We start from the raw sequence: 18,024 nt of genomic DNA on the forward strand, positions 1-18,024 counted from the left end.
TGGAGCATAATGTATTTACAATTTTATTCACATGATAATGCATTCCGATTATTGCATAGATTGTAATGGACACCTATAATGTATGTAAAATACTGTTATGAAGGTGGTACTGATTGTAATGAGCTAAGCTATTTGGCAGCTATGTGTGGCACCATGTTTGTTGACATTAAACAATGCCTTCTGGGTGTCACGTAAATGTCTGTCAGACCAAAGATGTTATAATGAGGGGAAGGAATGGTTCACTCATCTTTTGGGTAAACTTACAGAAGTGAAGAAAGGGAAGTGAATGATCATAGATGACACACCCCCCTTCAACAAGCATACTACAAACAGACCAAACTCATCTTGTCTTCTCTTATTATCTTTGGTTGACACGAAAAACAAATATGGCGGTGCACACAAACTACCCATCATCGGATTACTTTTCGATTTCTACAAAGCATTTTACTCAATTATTCAATCAATCAATGTTGAGCTCACCTGTGATGTGATTCATTGTGAAATGTAATTGATGTTAGCTCATTCATATTGTTGTTTCTGTCAGCCGAGAGTTATCTAAATATGACCGCTTTTGTAACGTCAATATTTCCTCAGTTAGCATTAGGACTAATGTAGCTTACATTTTCCGGTTTGGATGATTGTGTATGATGTTGCTACTTCTGTGAATGTCTGAACATTGCATCCAAAAATCAACTCGTCACATTCAGGACATAACTTTGTAAGGACTGTGTTTGTGCAAAATGTTTCTGGGAAAATACAGTGTGGCTAGCTCAAATCCTGACTGTTGAGTCAATCAAAACTGGATGTTCTAAATAAGCATTCTTATCAAACCGGTTTTAGCATACCCTCCAGGGACCACTGTTGAATGATCTCACCCATTTGTTGGTACGTGTGAAAAGGTGAATTGAAATGCATTCCAGGTGTCTACCTCATGAAACTGGTTGAGAGGAAACCAATAGTGTGCTAAGCTGTTATCAAGGAAAAGAGCGGCCACTTTGAAGAATCTCAAATAAAAAATATATTTGGATTTTGAAAATTGTAAAAATAAAGAAAAACCCTGGGATGAGTAGGTGTGTCCAAACTTTTGACTAGCACTGTGTGTTATTATTTTTACAAGAGAAAATTCCTAATATATCAACTGTACAGACTTCATCATTGGTAATATACAAGACAAAAAAATATTACATAGCCTACCGAGTGGAGCAGCGGTCTAAGGCTTGAGGCATCACTACAAACCTGGGTTTGATTCAAGGCTTGATTGATTTCAGAAGGTGAATTCACCAATTTGTAAGTCGCTCTGGATAAGAGCGTCTGCTAAATGACTTAAATGTAAATGTAAATTTCCTCTCACACATTGGTGCGGGTGGCTTCGGGGTTAAGTGGGAAGATATTAAGAAGCGCGGTTAGGCGGGTGATGTTTCGGAGGACATATGACTCAACCTTTTTCTCTCCAAAGCCCATTGAGGAGTTGCATCGATGAGACAAGATTGTAATTGGATATCACGAAAATGGGGATTTAAAAAAAAAAGAAGTTTTACATTATACAACAGAACACAAACTGGAATGGCACTCAGTAATGGTTGCACAAAAATAATGTTTCACTCTCACGGATCCCTCCGGTACTGTACATATATGATTACGGGTCTCGTCCTGTGGTGTATCATTGTGCTCTGGTGTTTTCGGTTCTCGTCCCGTGTATGTATTCAAGGTACTCCTCGCACTTTTGTTTGGGTTTCAACCCTGTGTTTTGTATACATTTGTTTGGTCTTTGTCCCCATGCCTTTACATGGCACAATGTAATTGGGGCAATAAAAAATCCTATTACCAATTCCTGCGCCTGTTTCCCGATCCTTCACACAACGTTACAGTCACCTTGGAACTATAAGGTTCTAGCTGAAAAAATGTGATTCCGAAACAATTGGCTTGAAAATTACGAACCCTGATTGGTTTGAATGGTGTCAGTAATTTTTATCTTGTATAATTGTTTAAACTAAACAACATGAATTGGGGTATTTGCAAACCATGACCCTGAATATTCAAATTATCCCCCACCTCTACATTATTAAGTAGTGGGCTAGCCTGTGCTGGGCTTGGTGTGGGCTAGACCGTGTTTGGCTGGTGTGGGCTAGCCTGTGCTAGGTTTGGTGTGGGCTAGCCAATTCTGGGATAGTCCGTGTTGGGCTGGTGTGGGCTTGGTGAGTACTTTGTGTGGGCTAACCCCTGCCCACCTTCCCCACCAAACATACACATGGGGCAAATGGGGTCATATTTGCTGGGATATCATTTCACGACTGGATCATAGTCGCATAGGGATTTTATTACACTGTTTTGGTTTCCAGAGTGTGTCTCACCTCTTTGCCGATGTCCAGGTCGTAGTGGTCAGGTTCCATCTGTAACCGTCTGAGGCGAGCAATCTCCTCCCGCGGTGATTCCAGCACCCCCTCGCCCCGTACTGCAGCCTCCAGGTCCTTGATGTCCACCTCATGGGCTGTTAGCCTCCGCTTCACCTGGACACGCACAGAGATAAACAATTAAGAAAGAGACTGGGAGGCTGTACCAAAGGCTCAGCCAATCAACATGGCCAGGAGAGACAGCCAAGGGGCCAGAACTAGAGGTATTCATGGATCCACCCAAATCCGAATACCCCAGATCTGACCTGGGACACAAGCAGATTGGGGCCCAAAATAAAAACTTTTCCTCTGGTCCGGATCGGATCCTGTTTGATTTTCATCGGGTTTCGGATCTATGTAACTACAGCTGATAGACCTGTGTGGAACTGAATGTACCTGATCACAGCTCCGCATGGCCTATTGCATATTTATTTTCCACTAATAAGGTGAATTTATTGACAGGCCTAGCCAACATATAAAAACGTATTCATAAATCAGAAGAGCAAATTGGCTGAAAAACATATATTTTTTTGTCACTCAGGTCTAGGTCTGGTTGTCGTCGGGTCCATTCGGGTTCAGGTTTGATGGTTCTCGGGTCCGTTCGGGTCCAGATCCCCCTTAAAAAATACCGGTTCCGTTCAGATCCGGGTCTGAATTGTCCTCACGTCTGTCTGGGTCCGGGTCCAACATTTTAGACCCTACTCAAGTTACATTTCAAAGTGCAGTACATATTCTTGGTGGCTGGCTATCAATGTTTATGTATATGCAAATAGTTATGAGAGCCTACCACTCTGTAGTTTGTGCCTGCCTGGCTACCCAGGTTCAGGCTGCGTCTCTTGTCCCTGACAGAGCTGCTCTGGTTCCTACGGATACGCTCGTTCTGCTCCTCAATGCTCATCTTGGACTTCACCTCAGCAGGGAACACTGCACTCTTCGGGCGCTCCTGTGACACAGGAATGACATGGAAATTATGATGGAGGGAATGACAATGGAACATGATAAAACGTCAAATGTCATGATCTTTTAAAGGATCAATTTGATTGCACCCTTCAATACACCAGACATAGGCCCACAACATAAAGGCAACATCAAATCGGTAAAATATCATAATATAGTTACAATACATCATGTCTATTGATCACATCACATCATCCACATGATGATAAGCTTCCTGAGTTCCATAATGCCCTCTCTGGCATGCTGCCTACCCTGGAGATTCCATTGGGCACTTTGCCGTTGCGTCGGGTGATTCCATGGTCGTAGGAGTGGCCCTGGTCCTCCATGGGAGACTTCGTTCTGGGAGGAACAATCCCCACTGGTCAGGGGACAGACAAACAGCGTGTCAGAGGATGACATGATGCGTCCCAAATGGCACCCTATTTCCTATATAGTCTCTGGTCAAGAGTAGTGCGCTATGTAGGGAATAGGATGACATTTGGGACGCACCCACACAGAGGATGAGTCACGGGGGCTATAATCCAATCTATTATTCTGTAAACAATTGACTTTTATAAGGTACAGCTAGTCATGAGGACCTTATTAGTAATCTAATTTTATTTTTGTGCTAGCAATAGTATATACTTGATTATGACGTCATTAAATCTATTATTAGATTTGGTTTGACATTTGAAGTGGATTTCATTCCGAGTCTGAGGGGAGCCTTCTTTTGTTTTGAAAGGTTTAGCATTGTCTAACAGTTGGGGACTAGATCAGAAATGCATTTGCGAAAGAAGTAATATGTAATATTAATAAAGAAGTTCACAGTAGCTCCAGTACAGGTTTAGAGAACTGAAATATAACTCCTCTTTTTGGCGCCATAGAGATCGTATTACTCTGCTAGTTTAAATGCAAGGCAGCATTACACGTTTACGCACAAAGTCCTCAAACAGTAGACTACAAGGTATGAGTCATTGCTGCCTATGCAGACTGACGAACCAGAACTACATTACTCAGGCTCCATTGCTTCCTGTACCTTTATTCATGTTGGCCTGTCGATCCTGATCCAGCTCCTGAGCTTCGTTGCTATTGGTCCGTTCTCCCGGTGACACATCCTGTCGGTAACCATACTTTTGCTGCAACACAGAACACGAGGAGGAGATAATGAATCATCACCCAATCAAAAGTAAGAGCTTTACACACCAGGAGAGTGTTGGCACTATTCAGGCAACAGCATCATACCCAGCTACGCAGGTAGATATTCGCCATATGGTTACCCAAACACAGAATGCATTACATAATATGCATTAGTGTGGACAGCAATGATGGGGTTATTGACAGATATAGTGGCAGACTCCAGAGCTCAATGGTTGGAAAGAGATCCGGCATAAGCGGAAGCGCACGGTCTACACACTACAGCACAGACACAGCACTAGCACAGGGACGAGCACAGTCACATTACTACCACATATCACTACACCAACTGACACACAGACAACATGGTAAAGAAACCACAACCTTAGCGTTCCTATGGGAACCTGCAACTCGCCCTTAGCTTGGCTGTAGCATTCAGAAGCACCCAGTACACTGGAATGAATTGTTAGATTATATTTAAAATACTGCATTGTGTTTTAGTTGTTTTTTTTTGATATTGTTGCTTTAGAACTTGTTTGATTAATTACTGGTCAACTGATGAATATATTGTTGGCCACACAATAACCAAATGTGCTGTTAAATGTATGAAGAGTTTGCAGTATCAACCATAGAAAGTGATTGATTGACAGCTGGTGTTCAATGTTTAAGAGAATACTAAGGTGAGACCAGTGTCACTGAGGAGAATAATCATTTCGAGTGCTGGTGCTTTTGGAGAGCTGAAACAGGCCGAGATGGAGAGCGAGAGAAAGAAGGAAGAGATGGTGGAATAGGAGCCTTGAGTAGTGAAGCACTAGAACAGACGGAGAGGTGTGAGAGTGTGTATGGTGGAGGGATTGGGTGATGAGGAATGAAAAAGCTTTAGGAGTTCGGGAACGTTTTGGGGAAGACAGTGATGGCTTCAAGGACAGGTAACAACTGCGCTTGTGGTAGAAGTTGCCTTAACCACAGATCTAGGATCAGTTCATTATACCGCTTATCCTTACTTTACACAGTAGGGGTATGAAAATAAATCTGTCCCTGAATCAGTGGTTATGGACATATACCTGCTTGGGGGCATGGCCGGGGGCATGGCAGGGACGGTAACTCCCTCCCACCCTCCCGTCACCAAATACCTTTCTGCTGTGGGACTCTTCATCGTCAATGTAACCGTCCTCCAGGCCCAGGCTGCGTGGCCAGGCAGAGCTGTCGAACGGCAGAGGGGGGATGGAGGGGGCGATTCCAGGGGGCAGTAGGATTTGGGAAGTGGTGGCCGTGGCGGGCCAATGTCCTACAGCCACGAAAAGGAGGGAAGGAGACGGAGAGGAAGAGAGGGAAGGAAGGAAGGATGGAGGAGGAAGGGAGGAGGAGGAAGAGAGAGCGCTGTGCATCAGGAGGAGTGACAAAAGCCAGGCGGAGTGCAGAGCAGAGAGGATCATGGGACGATTTGAGGAATGGAGCCCCGACCCCAAGAACTTCAGGGGTAATGGGTCACAGGTGTCCAATTATATGCCTGTACTGAGAGCTAGCATGAATGCACACACTGATGCATTCTAATCATATTAGTAGCACTGATACAGACAACTGATTGCTGCTGAATTTGAAAAACAAGATAGAAAGTAGCACCACAGTTTTCGACAGACACTGTAAACAGTTACAGTTATTACGCAACACAGATGATACGTAGGCTTATACGATTCACAAAATCAACTGTGATTTTCTGCTCTTTCTGCACTATAATTCAAATTTCAGCGGCATTATGAACTCCATTCCCAACAGAGAGAAAGAGAGAGTTAGCTGAGAGCCAGAGGAAGGCAGAGCACTACAGGCTTCAGGGTTTCATACTAAAACAGGAGGATCCGTCCCCAGTGCCAGAGCGCCTCCGTATCGTCTGAACTACAACCCTCACTTTTAATCAATCAGCTGATATGGACCTGGGAAAACCGCTGAGGAGATTTCTTGGCCTATCATATTCCTTGATACCAATGCATGAATCTATTGATTGATTAAGCACCATAGAGTCCTGTGTGGCTCAGTCGGTAGAGCATGGCGCTTGCAACGCCAAGCGTCGTGGGTTCGATTCCCACTGGGACCACCCATATGTAAAAGTAGTGGCCCCAGCCGACTTGTAAGTCGCTTTGGACAAAAGCGTCTGCTAAATGGGATATATTATTATTATTATATAGAGGAAAGAAGAACGCACTTTGACCCTGAAGGACTGGAGGACTATATCACACGGACATCCAACCACAGATAAGATGGATGAAAACACAACTTCCTAATTGGTCAGAGGTGCGGATCTGAACGGACGGTCTGCCTGGCACTTTGCGTATCTCACAGACCTACACCACTGAGTGCCATGTTCTGCATAGTGAGTGATGCCGTGAAGAAACAGGAGAACATTTCCACATCACCACATTTCTGCTCCACCTCCCAATTATGTTTCTATAAATAAATGTGTGTCTGTGTAGTTGGCCAGGGATTACGCAGAACACTTGAAATAACCTGTCATCCTAACTGCCTCTAACTGAATCTTAGCTAAGTGGATCAGGAAATATGTGAAGGCTCTCTGTTGCCTGGTGGACACACCAGGTCATGCTCTTTAGATTTGAGATGAAAGGAACATGTGTGTTTGAGCCCTGGTCAATAACAGCACTACAGGAACTTCAGAGTTAGTTTTTTTTCTGGCAGTGAAAGGAGTCATTGATGTTGAAATGGCACTTTATATAATTTTTTAACTATGTGTTATGCAGGTTGAAAACTCCTGACTTCCCCTTTTCCTGGGAATGTCCTTCAGTGAGGATTCCCTGAGCCTCCTGGACACGGAACTTTAACTTTATTAACCACTGACTAGGACCATTAGTCACCTTCAGCCTCAACTTTTCCCCAGAAAGCATAACACATTCTGTTTCAAACTTCCAGCTATGCTTTTTACTATTGGCAATACACTGTAATATAAGCTGCATCATCATAACATAATACAACATCACATTCTAACTGCTGTTGTGTCAAGTCTGTCTGGTGTGGGCTACAATTGCTGCAGTTGTGGCACTGTACTGTCCACCAGGTTCTATAGATGGGTCTTCCTGTACACTCTGACCTAAGGCCTGTTGTTTGGATGGGTGTGTGGTGGTATCGGGGTGTGGGGTGTAGGGTAAGCACCGTCGATAACATCTAGCTGGTTGTTGGGGAAGGTGAGTGGGCGAGTGCGGGTATGTGAGCGGGATCGTCCTTGGGATTGTTCTCGGGACTGAGTGGCTAAGCAGAGGACCCGGTACTGTGTTTCAGCACTGAGAACTCTGGTCCTGAGGTGAGGTGGTAGGGAGTGTTTATGTGGATCTGGAGTATGGCTACAGGCTAGTTGGCTAACCAGACAGGGGTTTTGGCGGGAAGATGAGTACTTGGTCTCAGGGACAGTCAGGTGGGTGTGCTGAGGTGGGTATCTGAGGAAGGCAGGGTAGCTAGCTCGGTAGGAAGGTGGGTCTGGGAGAACATCTTTCCTGAAGCCAATGGCTTGCTGTTTCGGCTGAGGGGAAAGCTCATTGGCTAGCTGGGTGTGTTGGTGGCTGGGGTTACTGCCAGTAGGTGCTTGCTGATTGGTTAGTTTGGCAGGGTGGGTGGGTGAGTGGGTAAAGCTATGGCTGTCTCCTTGGAGGAGTGGAACTCCAGAGCTGGCTCGGTGGCTGTATGGCTCTAGATGTGTACTGTCCATATTGGCAGGCTGATTGACTTGTCTGGTGCTGTGGGTGGGGTTGGGGTTGGGGAGGGTGTTTGGTTGGGTGTCTTTGGTGTCTCTAAGGTCATGCTGGTTGGCTTGGGAGGTGTATGGTTGTGCATGTTGCTGGGTGTCTATACTCTCTACAGGGGCAAGCTGGTTGGCTTGGCAAGTGCAAGGCTGGGAGCTTGGCTCAGGACCAGGGTGTACATTTGGTTCAAGACCAGGGTGCCTATTTGGCTCAGAACTTGTTTGGGTGTTAAGTATGGATTTAAGTTTAGGACGGGACTGGGTGGCTAAGTACAGGATTTGGTACTGTGTTTCAGGATTGAGAGACCTGGACCGGGTGTGAGGTAAAGAGTGTATATGGGGGTATTTTGTGTTTGGGTCAGGACCAAGGTGGATGTTAGGTTGAGGACCCGGGTGGGTTTTTAGCTCAGACACTGGTCTATTTGGATCAGCACCTAGTTGGGTGTTGGATTCAGGACCTAGTTGAACACTTTGATCTGGTTGGGTGTTAGGTTGAGGACTCAGGTGGGTGTTAGGTTGAGGACACAGGTGGAGATCCAGGTTGGTGTTTGGGTGGTTGCGTGGGTGGTAGGAAGGGCTGGTGCTTACCTCCGGACCCAGCTGTTTGGTGGGGGAAGCCTGGGAGCCGGGCACTGGGGAGAAGGGGCTGAGTGGACTGGTGAGGCTTACTGAACTCAGGGGACTGGCAGGACTATTGGTGCTAAAGGAACCTGATGCCCCACTGGCCACTGTGACAGAGAGGGGAAAGGGAGGTGGGGGACATGAGAGAAGAGGAGAGGAAAGGACAAGAAAGTGAATTGCGTAAACAAAAGAAGATAGGAGATATTGATTAAAAAAAAGAGAGAAGGGAGTTAGATATGCATGTAGCATACTGTTCACCCAAATACTCATATTTATTCATTTATTTGATTATCATCTTGTGTTAGAGTGCCAATTACTCTATTTGTGTGAGACTATAGTGTATGTTATGTTGTTGTGAGGTGATGCGTACCCCTGTGTTTGGCTGTGTCTGTGCCTCTGGAAAGGTTGCTCTTGTGGAGCCCCTCCCACACTTCCTGAACTCTCCAGAACTCCTTCTGAATGTGTCTATGGACCATCTCACTCTGACCAAGGAAAGTGAGGGGTGGTAAGAAGACGAGGGAAGGAAAGGTGATACGAGAAGGATAGAGGAGAGGAAATTGTTAGAAAATAACATTTCAGGTATACTACTGAATAATAGCTTGTTAATAACATATTTTTGTTATTATCAAGTATTCTGTTAGAAAACAAGTCAGTGAGTGATGCAGGAGTTAGAGTCGGTGGCTCAGTTATAAGACCAGAGTAGTGCGAGAGAGTGACACCAGGTAGCCTTATTGTCTTAGAAAACAACAGGGTTGCATTGATTAGTGCACAATGTAGCAAAATGTAGCAAAACATTTCGCAACAGAAAATGAAAACATGCATTTTTATTGGACGAGTTCAGGTACTCTCTCCCAGTTTCGGCCCGTTTGCGTCCATTTCATTCCTAGTGAATACGACTGTGTTAGTGAGTGGGTCACAGACACTGCACTCTTATAGACAGTCTCTCACAGTTCACCACCATGAGCCAGGTTACATCCCATGCAAAGGAGTGACAGTCAGGTGTTTAATGGGGCAGGTTGACTACACAATGATAAATAGGACAAGATGAACATTTTAATTGTGTTCATTTCTTATTGATGAGCGATTCATATGCTTTTTAAATTATTGATGAGAAGGAAGGTTTCCGCTCAGCTATTAGCAACCTAGGATAACACTGTGGTACCTGGAAAACAGCCAAAGAAAAGTCCTAGAAGCTTGAATGGAACCATACAGGTGGGTTATGAGCAGGTGCGATTATAGGATCAGCTTCATTCTAGTCATTTTATTTATAGGCTTCAAATTCAGTGTTCAATTGGTGACTGGCTAAAAAAACGCCACAAGACAAATGTTGAAGATTTAGGTGGATCACAGAGTAGATGACCAGTGTGGGGTCCTGTCCGTGTACCTGCCCGCCTGCGTTGAGCTGCTCCCACAGGTCCCCATGGATAGCGTTGACCTCGTCCTCCAGAGCTTCAAACTCCATCCGTGTGGTGGTCAGAGCCTGGGGACAGCAGGGGATAGAGGAAACACTCAGGACCTGGAACTATGAAGGTTTTTCCTAGATCAAAAAGGGGCTCAGGTGGTGGGCACATGCGTTTTTTTCCTATGCGTGAAAAACCCTGACTGTATGTCGAATCCATTGGCTACACAGTATATATCACATTGGAGTAGGAGAGTTGTCAACTGATGGTGATCAGATGTTATAGATTACAAATAGAAGATCATAGTTTAGATTTCGAGAAATGGGTTACGCTCCATCTTTTTCACAGGATACCTTGAAAGGATCTCCTTGATTTACTCATCACATTTAGGTTACAGTATATATAATGGATCAATATGGATTATCATAGTTTGCTATAATCTCCTGTATGTGTCTTACGCTGGATGCCTGGGAGAGTTCTCCTCTGATGTTGATGAGCTGGTTCTGCAGTGTCTCCTTCTTCAGCTGCAGTTTGTCTGCAACCAGCGGCTGACCCCGGTACAGCTCCATCTCCTGATGTGTGGCCACCAGTGCTCCCTCTAGGCTGTCCTGGGAACAGCAGGTAACAGGGGACATGTCAGGCAATGGTTGGGGAGTAGGGTGACGTTGCCCTTAGATGCTGACCTTGGGTCAGTTTTGCATTCTCACGTGATAATGGTTAAGGTTAGGACAGGGGAAGAGGAACGCTAGGTTTTTACCTGGGGGTGGTCTTTTATGTTTACTTTCTTTAGGAGCTTTTGTATTTCGTACAGTACCTTGTCCATTCTCAGCCTGTGAACAACTGCCTCCTGGTCCTTTAGAAACCTGTTTTGCTCACACAGACGACCCAAGAGTTTCTAACAGAGGAGAGAGAGAGAGAAAGAGAACGAGAGAGAGGGAGAGAGAGAGAGACATTGGAGGAAGTGTGTTTGCAGGGGAGAGGATGGTTTCTGAAGGTTGATTGTTTAAGAGAGGAGGAGAGAGGATGGTTAAATGGAGGGATGTGGCCTTACGCTGGTCTCAATCTCGTTGAGTTTCAGTGTGGGGTGAAGCTCCCTGTATGGGTCATGGAACGGAGGCACCTGGGAAAACAGAGGCAGGACTCATTCTTAAAACTAACATTATATCAACCAGAACCCAATTCAAACAAATTCTCCATAGATCAAGGGTTTGATAAACAACTCGCAGCCAGAGTGAGCAATTGGAATGGCCCAGATCCATGTGGCTGTAAACAACACTTTATCAATAGCGTAGAACCAAACAGAATAAGTGTAAAACACCGTACTATACCATGTGCATAGTACATACTGTGCATACGACATCACTACTACACAGGACAATTTATGTTGAATCAATATTAATACTGATATACTAGACAAATAAGAGCATAACAATAGCCAATCAATAACTTTAAAAAAAAGCATAAATAAAACTGTGATGTTTACAGCATCGAGCAGTAAGAGCCGACAGGGTGAGCTGGAATGATAAACCCCTCTGTCAAAAGGTCAAAGGTCATATCCAGGTTGTCCATGTCCTTATGGAGCACTGTGATTGGATAGTATGTGAAGGAGGATATGACATCGCAGTGACGACAGAGGGGCACGCAGAAGAGGGGCGGTTGTTGTGAAGCAACAAGACACAATTAGGCTACAGCACAAGACAGTATATGACATAGAACACAGATGGGAAAACAAAGGAACTTAACAAAGACACATACAACACTGCACGGTGAAGCCAAATGGATAACTAAAATCGCCATCGAATTGGTTGGACAAAGAAACCGAAAGCTATAAGAGAGCCTAGCGTCTAACATCCACATGCTAGAGTAGGGTACTGGAGAGAGGAGGGAGAGGCAGGCTTGGGCTTGGCTGTATAGACCTTGGAGGAGACTGTGAAGTCAGGGGGAAATCCTTCACCTAGATTCTGTCTAGACTACAGCTGAGCCTCCTAGCCTAAATCACTAGTGACTAGAAAAGCCCTGAAGAGGGCAGTAGCTGACCTCTATGGAAAGAGCACAAGCACAAGCTTAGTTACACTCTGAAAGCAGAAAGCCTGTGGCTATAAGGCACGTACAAAACAATCTGTGCTGTAACGGTCCAGGCTTCTTGGAAAAGCATTAGTCAGCTGTTAGTAAGTGTAGAGTAGGCATTTACTGGTCTTATTGCATAGATACATGTGTCTTATTATTGGTCTTTTGAGGAGGGGGGTAGTGTGAGGGTATGGGAGTCCTTGTGGAGCAGTGTTTTACAAATAGTGGGTTGGAACTGCTTTCCTTTGGGTTATGGCATATGACTGGGTCATGGTTAGAAACATGATTTTTTACTTGGTTACTTATTTGAAAAGTTCAAAGGCTTTAGGTGGAAAATCATTTGGAAAACCATTGTTTTTGTGGGGGGCTGTTGGTCTAGCTGAAGCCTGTCTCTCTGGGACACTCTCTCCTCTCTTACTTGTGCGAAGAGCTTTGCTCTAGGGGAGGATCGCTCCACCATTCTGGTTACCATGCCGACAACGTGATCTCTCCCGGTCACCTGGGGCAAAACACACTGCCCATCATTCTCCTGGTTGCCACAGTAATGACCAGGAGCCTGACGTCTAGCAGTAATAATCCCTGACCAGTGTTTTTTGTTGTTGTCTTTTCTTACTTACATTTGAGAATGAAATTGGATACAATGGATACAAAGTGTGTGTACAATGTCCAACAAAGAGTTCCAGGACTGTGGTACAGTGATCTGAAATCATGTGTATACTGTAGCACTATGACCTGGTCATTATGATAAGGTGTAAGCAGTCCGTGACAGTGAGACAGGGGAAAGAAGGTAAGACAGTGGGAGTGAATGTGGACTGTTTTCCTTGAGAAACAGGTGTTTCGCAGGTGACAACATGGACAATCTTCCACGTGACAATACATCTAAACAATGTGGCAAACGTTGTCAATACAAATGCTGTCAACAGCACTGTGTGACGGGGTTTAATATAAGCAACAGTGTGCGGATGATCAGAATGTCACTCTTCGCAAATTTCTCACGACTTCTGCTCTGTACTCAGTAAGTTACAAAGCTTTCACAAATTGACTGACTCAACGAACTGTGTGAAGACATAAAATGTATTAAACAATCCGATTTTGTTTGGCGCTGTGTTCCACGGCAGGGGTAGAGGTGTGTCCAGAGATGCCCATGGTACGTACCTGTTGATCGAGGTACTCCAGGTTTCTCTGGAGCTGCAGGTCTAACATGTCCTCCTAATAGAGCAGCATAAGCAGCAACAGTGAAAAGGACAAGGACAGTGCAAAGACCCAGTACCAGAGACGCCAGTCAAACCAGTAGCAGCAGCATCAGTGGCACCAGCAGACGCAGAAACAGACAAGGAGAGTGCAAGAGGGGGAGAGAGAGAGAGAGACAGGGAGAGAGAGAGAGGGAGAGAGAGAGAGAGAGAGAGAGAGACAGACAGGGAGAGTGTAAGAGGGGGAGAGAGAGAGAGAAAGAGAGAGAGAGAAAGAGAGAAAGAGAGAGAGAGAGAAAGAGAGACAGAAGTAAATAAAGAGAGAGACAAAAAAAGAGGGAGAAAGAGAGTGACCAAGAATGAAAGAAAAAGAGACAGCGAGATAGTGGAGACAGGGAGGACAGACATAAGAACTCAAACCAGGAACAACAGGAAAGCACAGCTATAGCATACCTTTAGTTGCTGGTTACATTTTAAGCAGAGGTAGCTGCCAAGGACCTTATCCCCGCCAAGTGAGTGTGTAGGTGTGTGAAAGTGTGTGTGAGTACTCTAGCCAAGTGTCTCCCAAACTTGACATTGGACTCATTGGTCTGTATCTCTTGACAGTGTAACATTCTTTGGGAGGACGTACCATTTTGCCTTGGAGAGAGGGGGAGGCAGGGTAGTTGTAGTGGTACATTCCTTGGCTTAGCGACCTCCTGTCTCCAGGGTAATCATACTGAAATAAGAAAAATAACCAGGATGTTCTGGGATCACTATGATTTTACAATTTTGGCCTAAAAACACAATCAAATCTTCACCCATTAACAGCTGACTCCTGACAATAACACACACACACACACCACACACACACACACACACACACACACACACACCTTCTCCCCCACCACATACACACATACTGTACACCAACACCCTCTCCCCCACCACACACGCAAATACACACACACCCTCTCCCCTCTCTCACCTTGGGAGAGCTCAGTGATCTCCTCAGTCCATACACAGAGGGGTCAGCGTAGATCACATCCTCCCGTAGCCTGCCTGGTCCTCTGTCAAACCGGGCCGAGGGTGAGCAGATAGGCGAGGCAAAGCTATGGGGGCTGGGAGAGTAGGGACCACCCGTGGACGAGGAGGGGGACCTGGGAACGGACCTAGACCTAGGTTGGATGGACAGACGCCTCATGGCGGTCTGGGCTGCATCCATCTGGCTGTAATAGGCAGGGCTGGGTGGGGGGCCGTATGGGTCTCGGGGGGGCGGGGGTCTGTAGAGGGGCCCGTCCCGCAGTGAGCGTCTCTTCTCATCGTTGGTCCAGCGAGGGGGGCCCATGCGGTCGTAGCCCACGGCTGACACGGAGCAGATGCTGTCAGGGCGTACGCCTGGAGGGTAGAGGGGGTACTCCTCCACGTAGCCCGGACCGCCCCCCACGCTACTGTAGACGCTGTAGTAGTCAGCTGGTACGCCACGGTTCACTGTGTAATAATGAGATGGACTAGGGGAAGAGAGCGAGAGAGAGATGGTTGAAGGGAAGACATGTAGTTGTAGACACAAAAATACAAACTAGTCTTCGCTCTACCACTCCCTTAATCTCTCTTCCTTATCCTCATCCTCATCCTCATCCTCATCCTCTCTCTTACCTCTCTACCTCTGTCTCTCTCACCTGTTCAAGTCCTCCTGTACAGCTATGACTCTGCGCTGGTTGACCCACTGCTGTAGCTGAGTCATGGAGCTCTTCCTCTGGGCCTGTCTCTCAGGGTTTGTCCGTGGCACGAAACCCCGTCTCAGCACCACGTTCTCAGGCTGCTCCCTCACCTCCCTCCCCTCTCTCATCCCTCCATCTGGAGGTGCCTGGGGTGGCCGCCCGTTACCCTGGGGTGGTCCGTTTCCATGGTTTGGTGGGCCGTAGGTGCCCCACCCATTGGGCTGGTGATGGGGTGCACCCCCAGGTCCAAGCACTCCTCTCTCCCCCCTCTCCCCTCTCTCTCCCCCCATCCTCCCATCCTTTTCTGAATGGCTGGTAGAAGGAGGGGGCGTTTCCATGGCGTCGACCCCGTTGACCTTGTGATGTGCGGGTTCTCGTGATCCGCGCTCTGGGTCTCGGAGTTCAGTCGTCTGGCCGTTGTCCTCAATGTGTGTGTATGTCTGGGTGTGTGGTTCAGGTCCTTTGGTTACCAAGGTGTTACCATGGAGTTCTGCTGTGGGCGTGGTGGCCTCGGAGTTGGTGGTCCTGTGGGGAAGGGACAGAGTTAGAAAGTGTGTGTACATGCGTGCTTGCGTGAGTGCGCATGTGTGTGTGTGTGTGTGTGTGTGCGTACATGCATGTGTGTGCTTGTGTGGACCTCTGTGCAGGCGGTATCTGGACGTGTGCAGCCTCGTTCATAGCGTCGATCCACTCCTCCTGTTCCTCGGCAGTCTCAGCGCCGAAGTAGTATGTGCGTGTTCCTGCGTGTTCAGCCTGCAGGCAGAACACAACGGTGCCCTTAATCTCACCTTCCTCCTCTTCCTCGTACCAAACCTGGAACAGACAGAGAGAAGATACGGCGTTGGACAGAGCCTTCCTCACGTGAAACATCACCTTCAGCAGCAGCATCGTCACACACTTTCATGCATTTTAAGCAAAATCACACACACAGGTCTCAAACGCATGCATATAAAATGCATGCATTTTAATGTTGCAATGAATAATTGTCAATGGCCAACAAACCTTTCATACACAGTACTACTAGCATATTGAAGAATGATTCAACAGCTGTATTTAGTTTCAATTATCAGCATTGACTGATATATTGGTGAGTAGTTAGAGCATGCAAACCACGGCCAGGTTAGGGCAGTCAGAAAACAGCTCAGGTTAGTGGTGAATATCCAGCCTTTAGAATGGCACCGCAGCAGTGAAGGATGGGCATATCAACGAGGCCATTTAGAACTCAGTCAATGACTGTGTTCGAATGATCAAATCTGTAATGCATTGTGGTTCAATTGTGACTGACTGACTGATCTACGAGTAACAATGAGTTGTTGTTTAAGATGCGAGGCGATTTGTAGATCGGTCAATCGCGCCTTGCCTACAATGCTGGCTGGCTGTAATGTCGAACACACCCGTTAACACGCAGTTTAAAAACAGTCACTCCGTCTGCAGACGCTTGGCAGTAAAACCAACAGGGTGAATCCAGTTTGTCACTCTGTAGCAGTTAGTCACCGACGCCATGCAGTGAGCAGAGGAACCATGCAATGAGCAGAGGAACCATGCAGTTGGGAGAAGGTGAAGAGAAAGGGTGAATGAAGGGTGAATACTACCTACATGAAATAAGGTCAGCCGGGGAACTCTACACAGGCACAATGGAGGACAGCTATGCTCAGGGGTCCTCACAGGTTTGGGTGAGAGGGAGGAGAGGAGAGATCGGTAAGGGTCAGAAGGTTATAAAGGTCAGAGGTCAGAGCACATTGATTGGTGGGGTACCCAGAGGGTAAAGGTAGGCAAGGGGGTGGGCGAGCATCCTAGAGAGAGGTAAGGGTGCAGTGAGACCTACAGTGTATGTCTTATATTTTCTGTGAAACTCAAGGACCCACAAATATCCGGCAAGCACTGGTGTCCTGAAAGAAATACTGGTTAATAACGAGATGATACATTCACGTCCTTTCTCTTCCCTGGTGCCACTGTGCTTGGTCAGCTAGCTCACAGGTCATTCTAGTCTTACACAGCAACATGTGAAAATTACGGGGTTAACACTGTAATTTCTCTCATCTGCCACATGAGGGCAGTAGAGGCATATCAGCTTCAGAGAAGTGTGTAAAAACTTCATTGTGCACAATCATGTTGCGTCACGAATCAATGGAGAAGAATGAGACAACGATGATCTGTTACTGAGCCAAGAGGGCACAGGTGTGCGGAAACAAGTGTGATGTGCACTAAAATGGGTGCAAGTAAGTTGAGCCATCAAACGTTCTATTTCGATGCACTTTGTCCAAAACGTGGCGACTAGTAATACACATATAGACACTGGACAGTTGTTCACTGATCCAACATGACCCCAGTCATCTTCGACACAGTACAGATTAGACAATAGAACACAGGAAACATATTCATAGATAAAGCGCTGTGTCAAAGGTCCATTGTCCCTGTCTACTGTGGAGGTTTAAACCATGCTAACCAAAGCCCCCAAAGACAGCAATCCAAGACAACAAGGAATAACCCTAATCAGGAAGAGTCATGAGAGAAACCTGTCCTCTCCCCTGCTCTATCTTTCCCCAAGTAACACCTGACAAACTCCTCAACTTAGAAATCCCAAGAAAGTATTCGGCACGCATGTGAGTAATACCGCGTCTTAGTGCATGGTATTGGCTGGCAGCAGGCCAACATAGGGAGACAGGGAGTGCCTAACGAGGCACCGTAAGTAGGGAGTAGTGTGAGAACACACACAGTGGTACACAGCATACGTCCTTAACAGTAGAAGGTAAAGTATAACCTAAAGCATTGACTTAAAGGTACATAGTCTTCCTCGTGAAAGACCTCCGGACACCTTGTGCCTCTGTGGAAGGTTAGTCGGTG

General features: G+C 46.3%; 1 protein-coding gene across 1 annotated transcript in view; it reads right to left on the reverse strand.

Moving 5' to 3' along the window:
• Positions 1 to 18,024, reverse strand: part of LOC135539734 (pleckstrin homology domain-containing family A member 6-like) — an 82,510-nt gene that overhangs the window by 15,754 nt on the left and 48,732 nt on the right. The window contains 17 exon segments of the mRNA XM_064965809.1: positions 2,352 to 2,507; positions 3,178 to 3,333; positions 3,599 to 3,705; positions 4,363 to 4,462; positions 5,594 to 5,688; positions 5,691 to 5,748; positions 8,791 to 8,930; positions 9,194 to 9,305; positions 10,208 to 10,303; positions 10,682 to 10,831; positions 11,038 to 11,118; positions 11,275 to 11,343; positions 13,446 to 13,499; positions 14,112 to 14,198; positions 14,448 to 14,970; positions 15,139 to 15,705; positions 15,794 to 15,993. Coding sequence (XP_064821881.1) covers positions 2,352 to 2,507; positions 3,178 to 3,333; positions 3,599 to 3,705; positions 4,363 to 4,462; positions 5,594 to 5,688; positions 5,691 to 5,748; positions 8,791 to 8,930; positions 9,194 to 9,305; positions 10,208 to 10,303; positions 10,682 to 10,831; positions 11,038 to 11,118; positions 11,275 to 11,343; positions 13,446 to 13,499; positions 14,112 to 14,198; positions 14,448 to 14,970; positions 15,139 to 15,705; positions 15,794 to 15,993 — 2,751 coding nt within the window.

This window comes from Oncorhynchus masou, chromosome 5 (assembly GCF_036934945.1).
Source record: "Oncorhynchus masou masou isolate Uvic2021 chromosome 5, UVic_Omas_1.1, whole genome shotgun sequence".
NCBI lineage: Eukaryota > Metazoa > Chordata > Actinopteri > Salmoniformes > Salmonidae > Oncorhynchus > Oncorhynchus masou.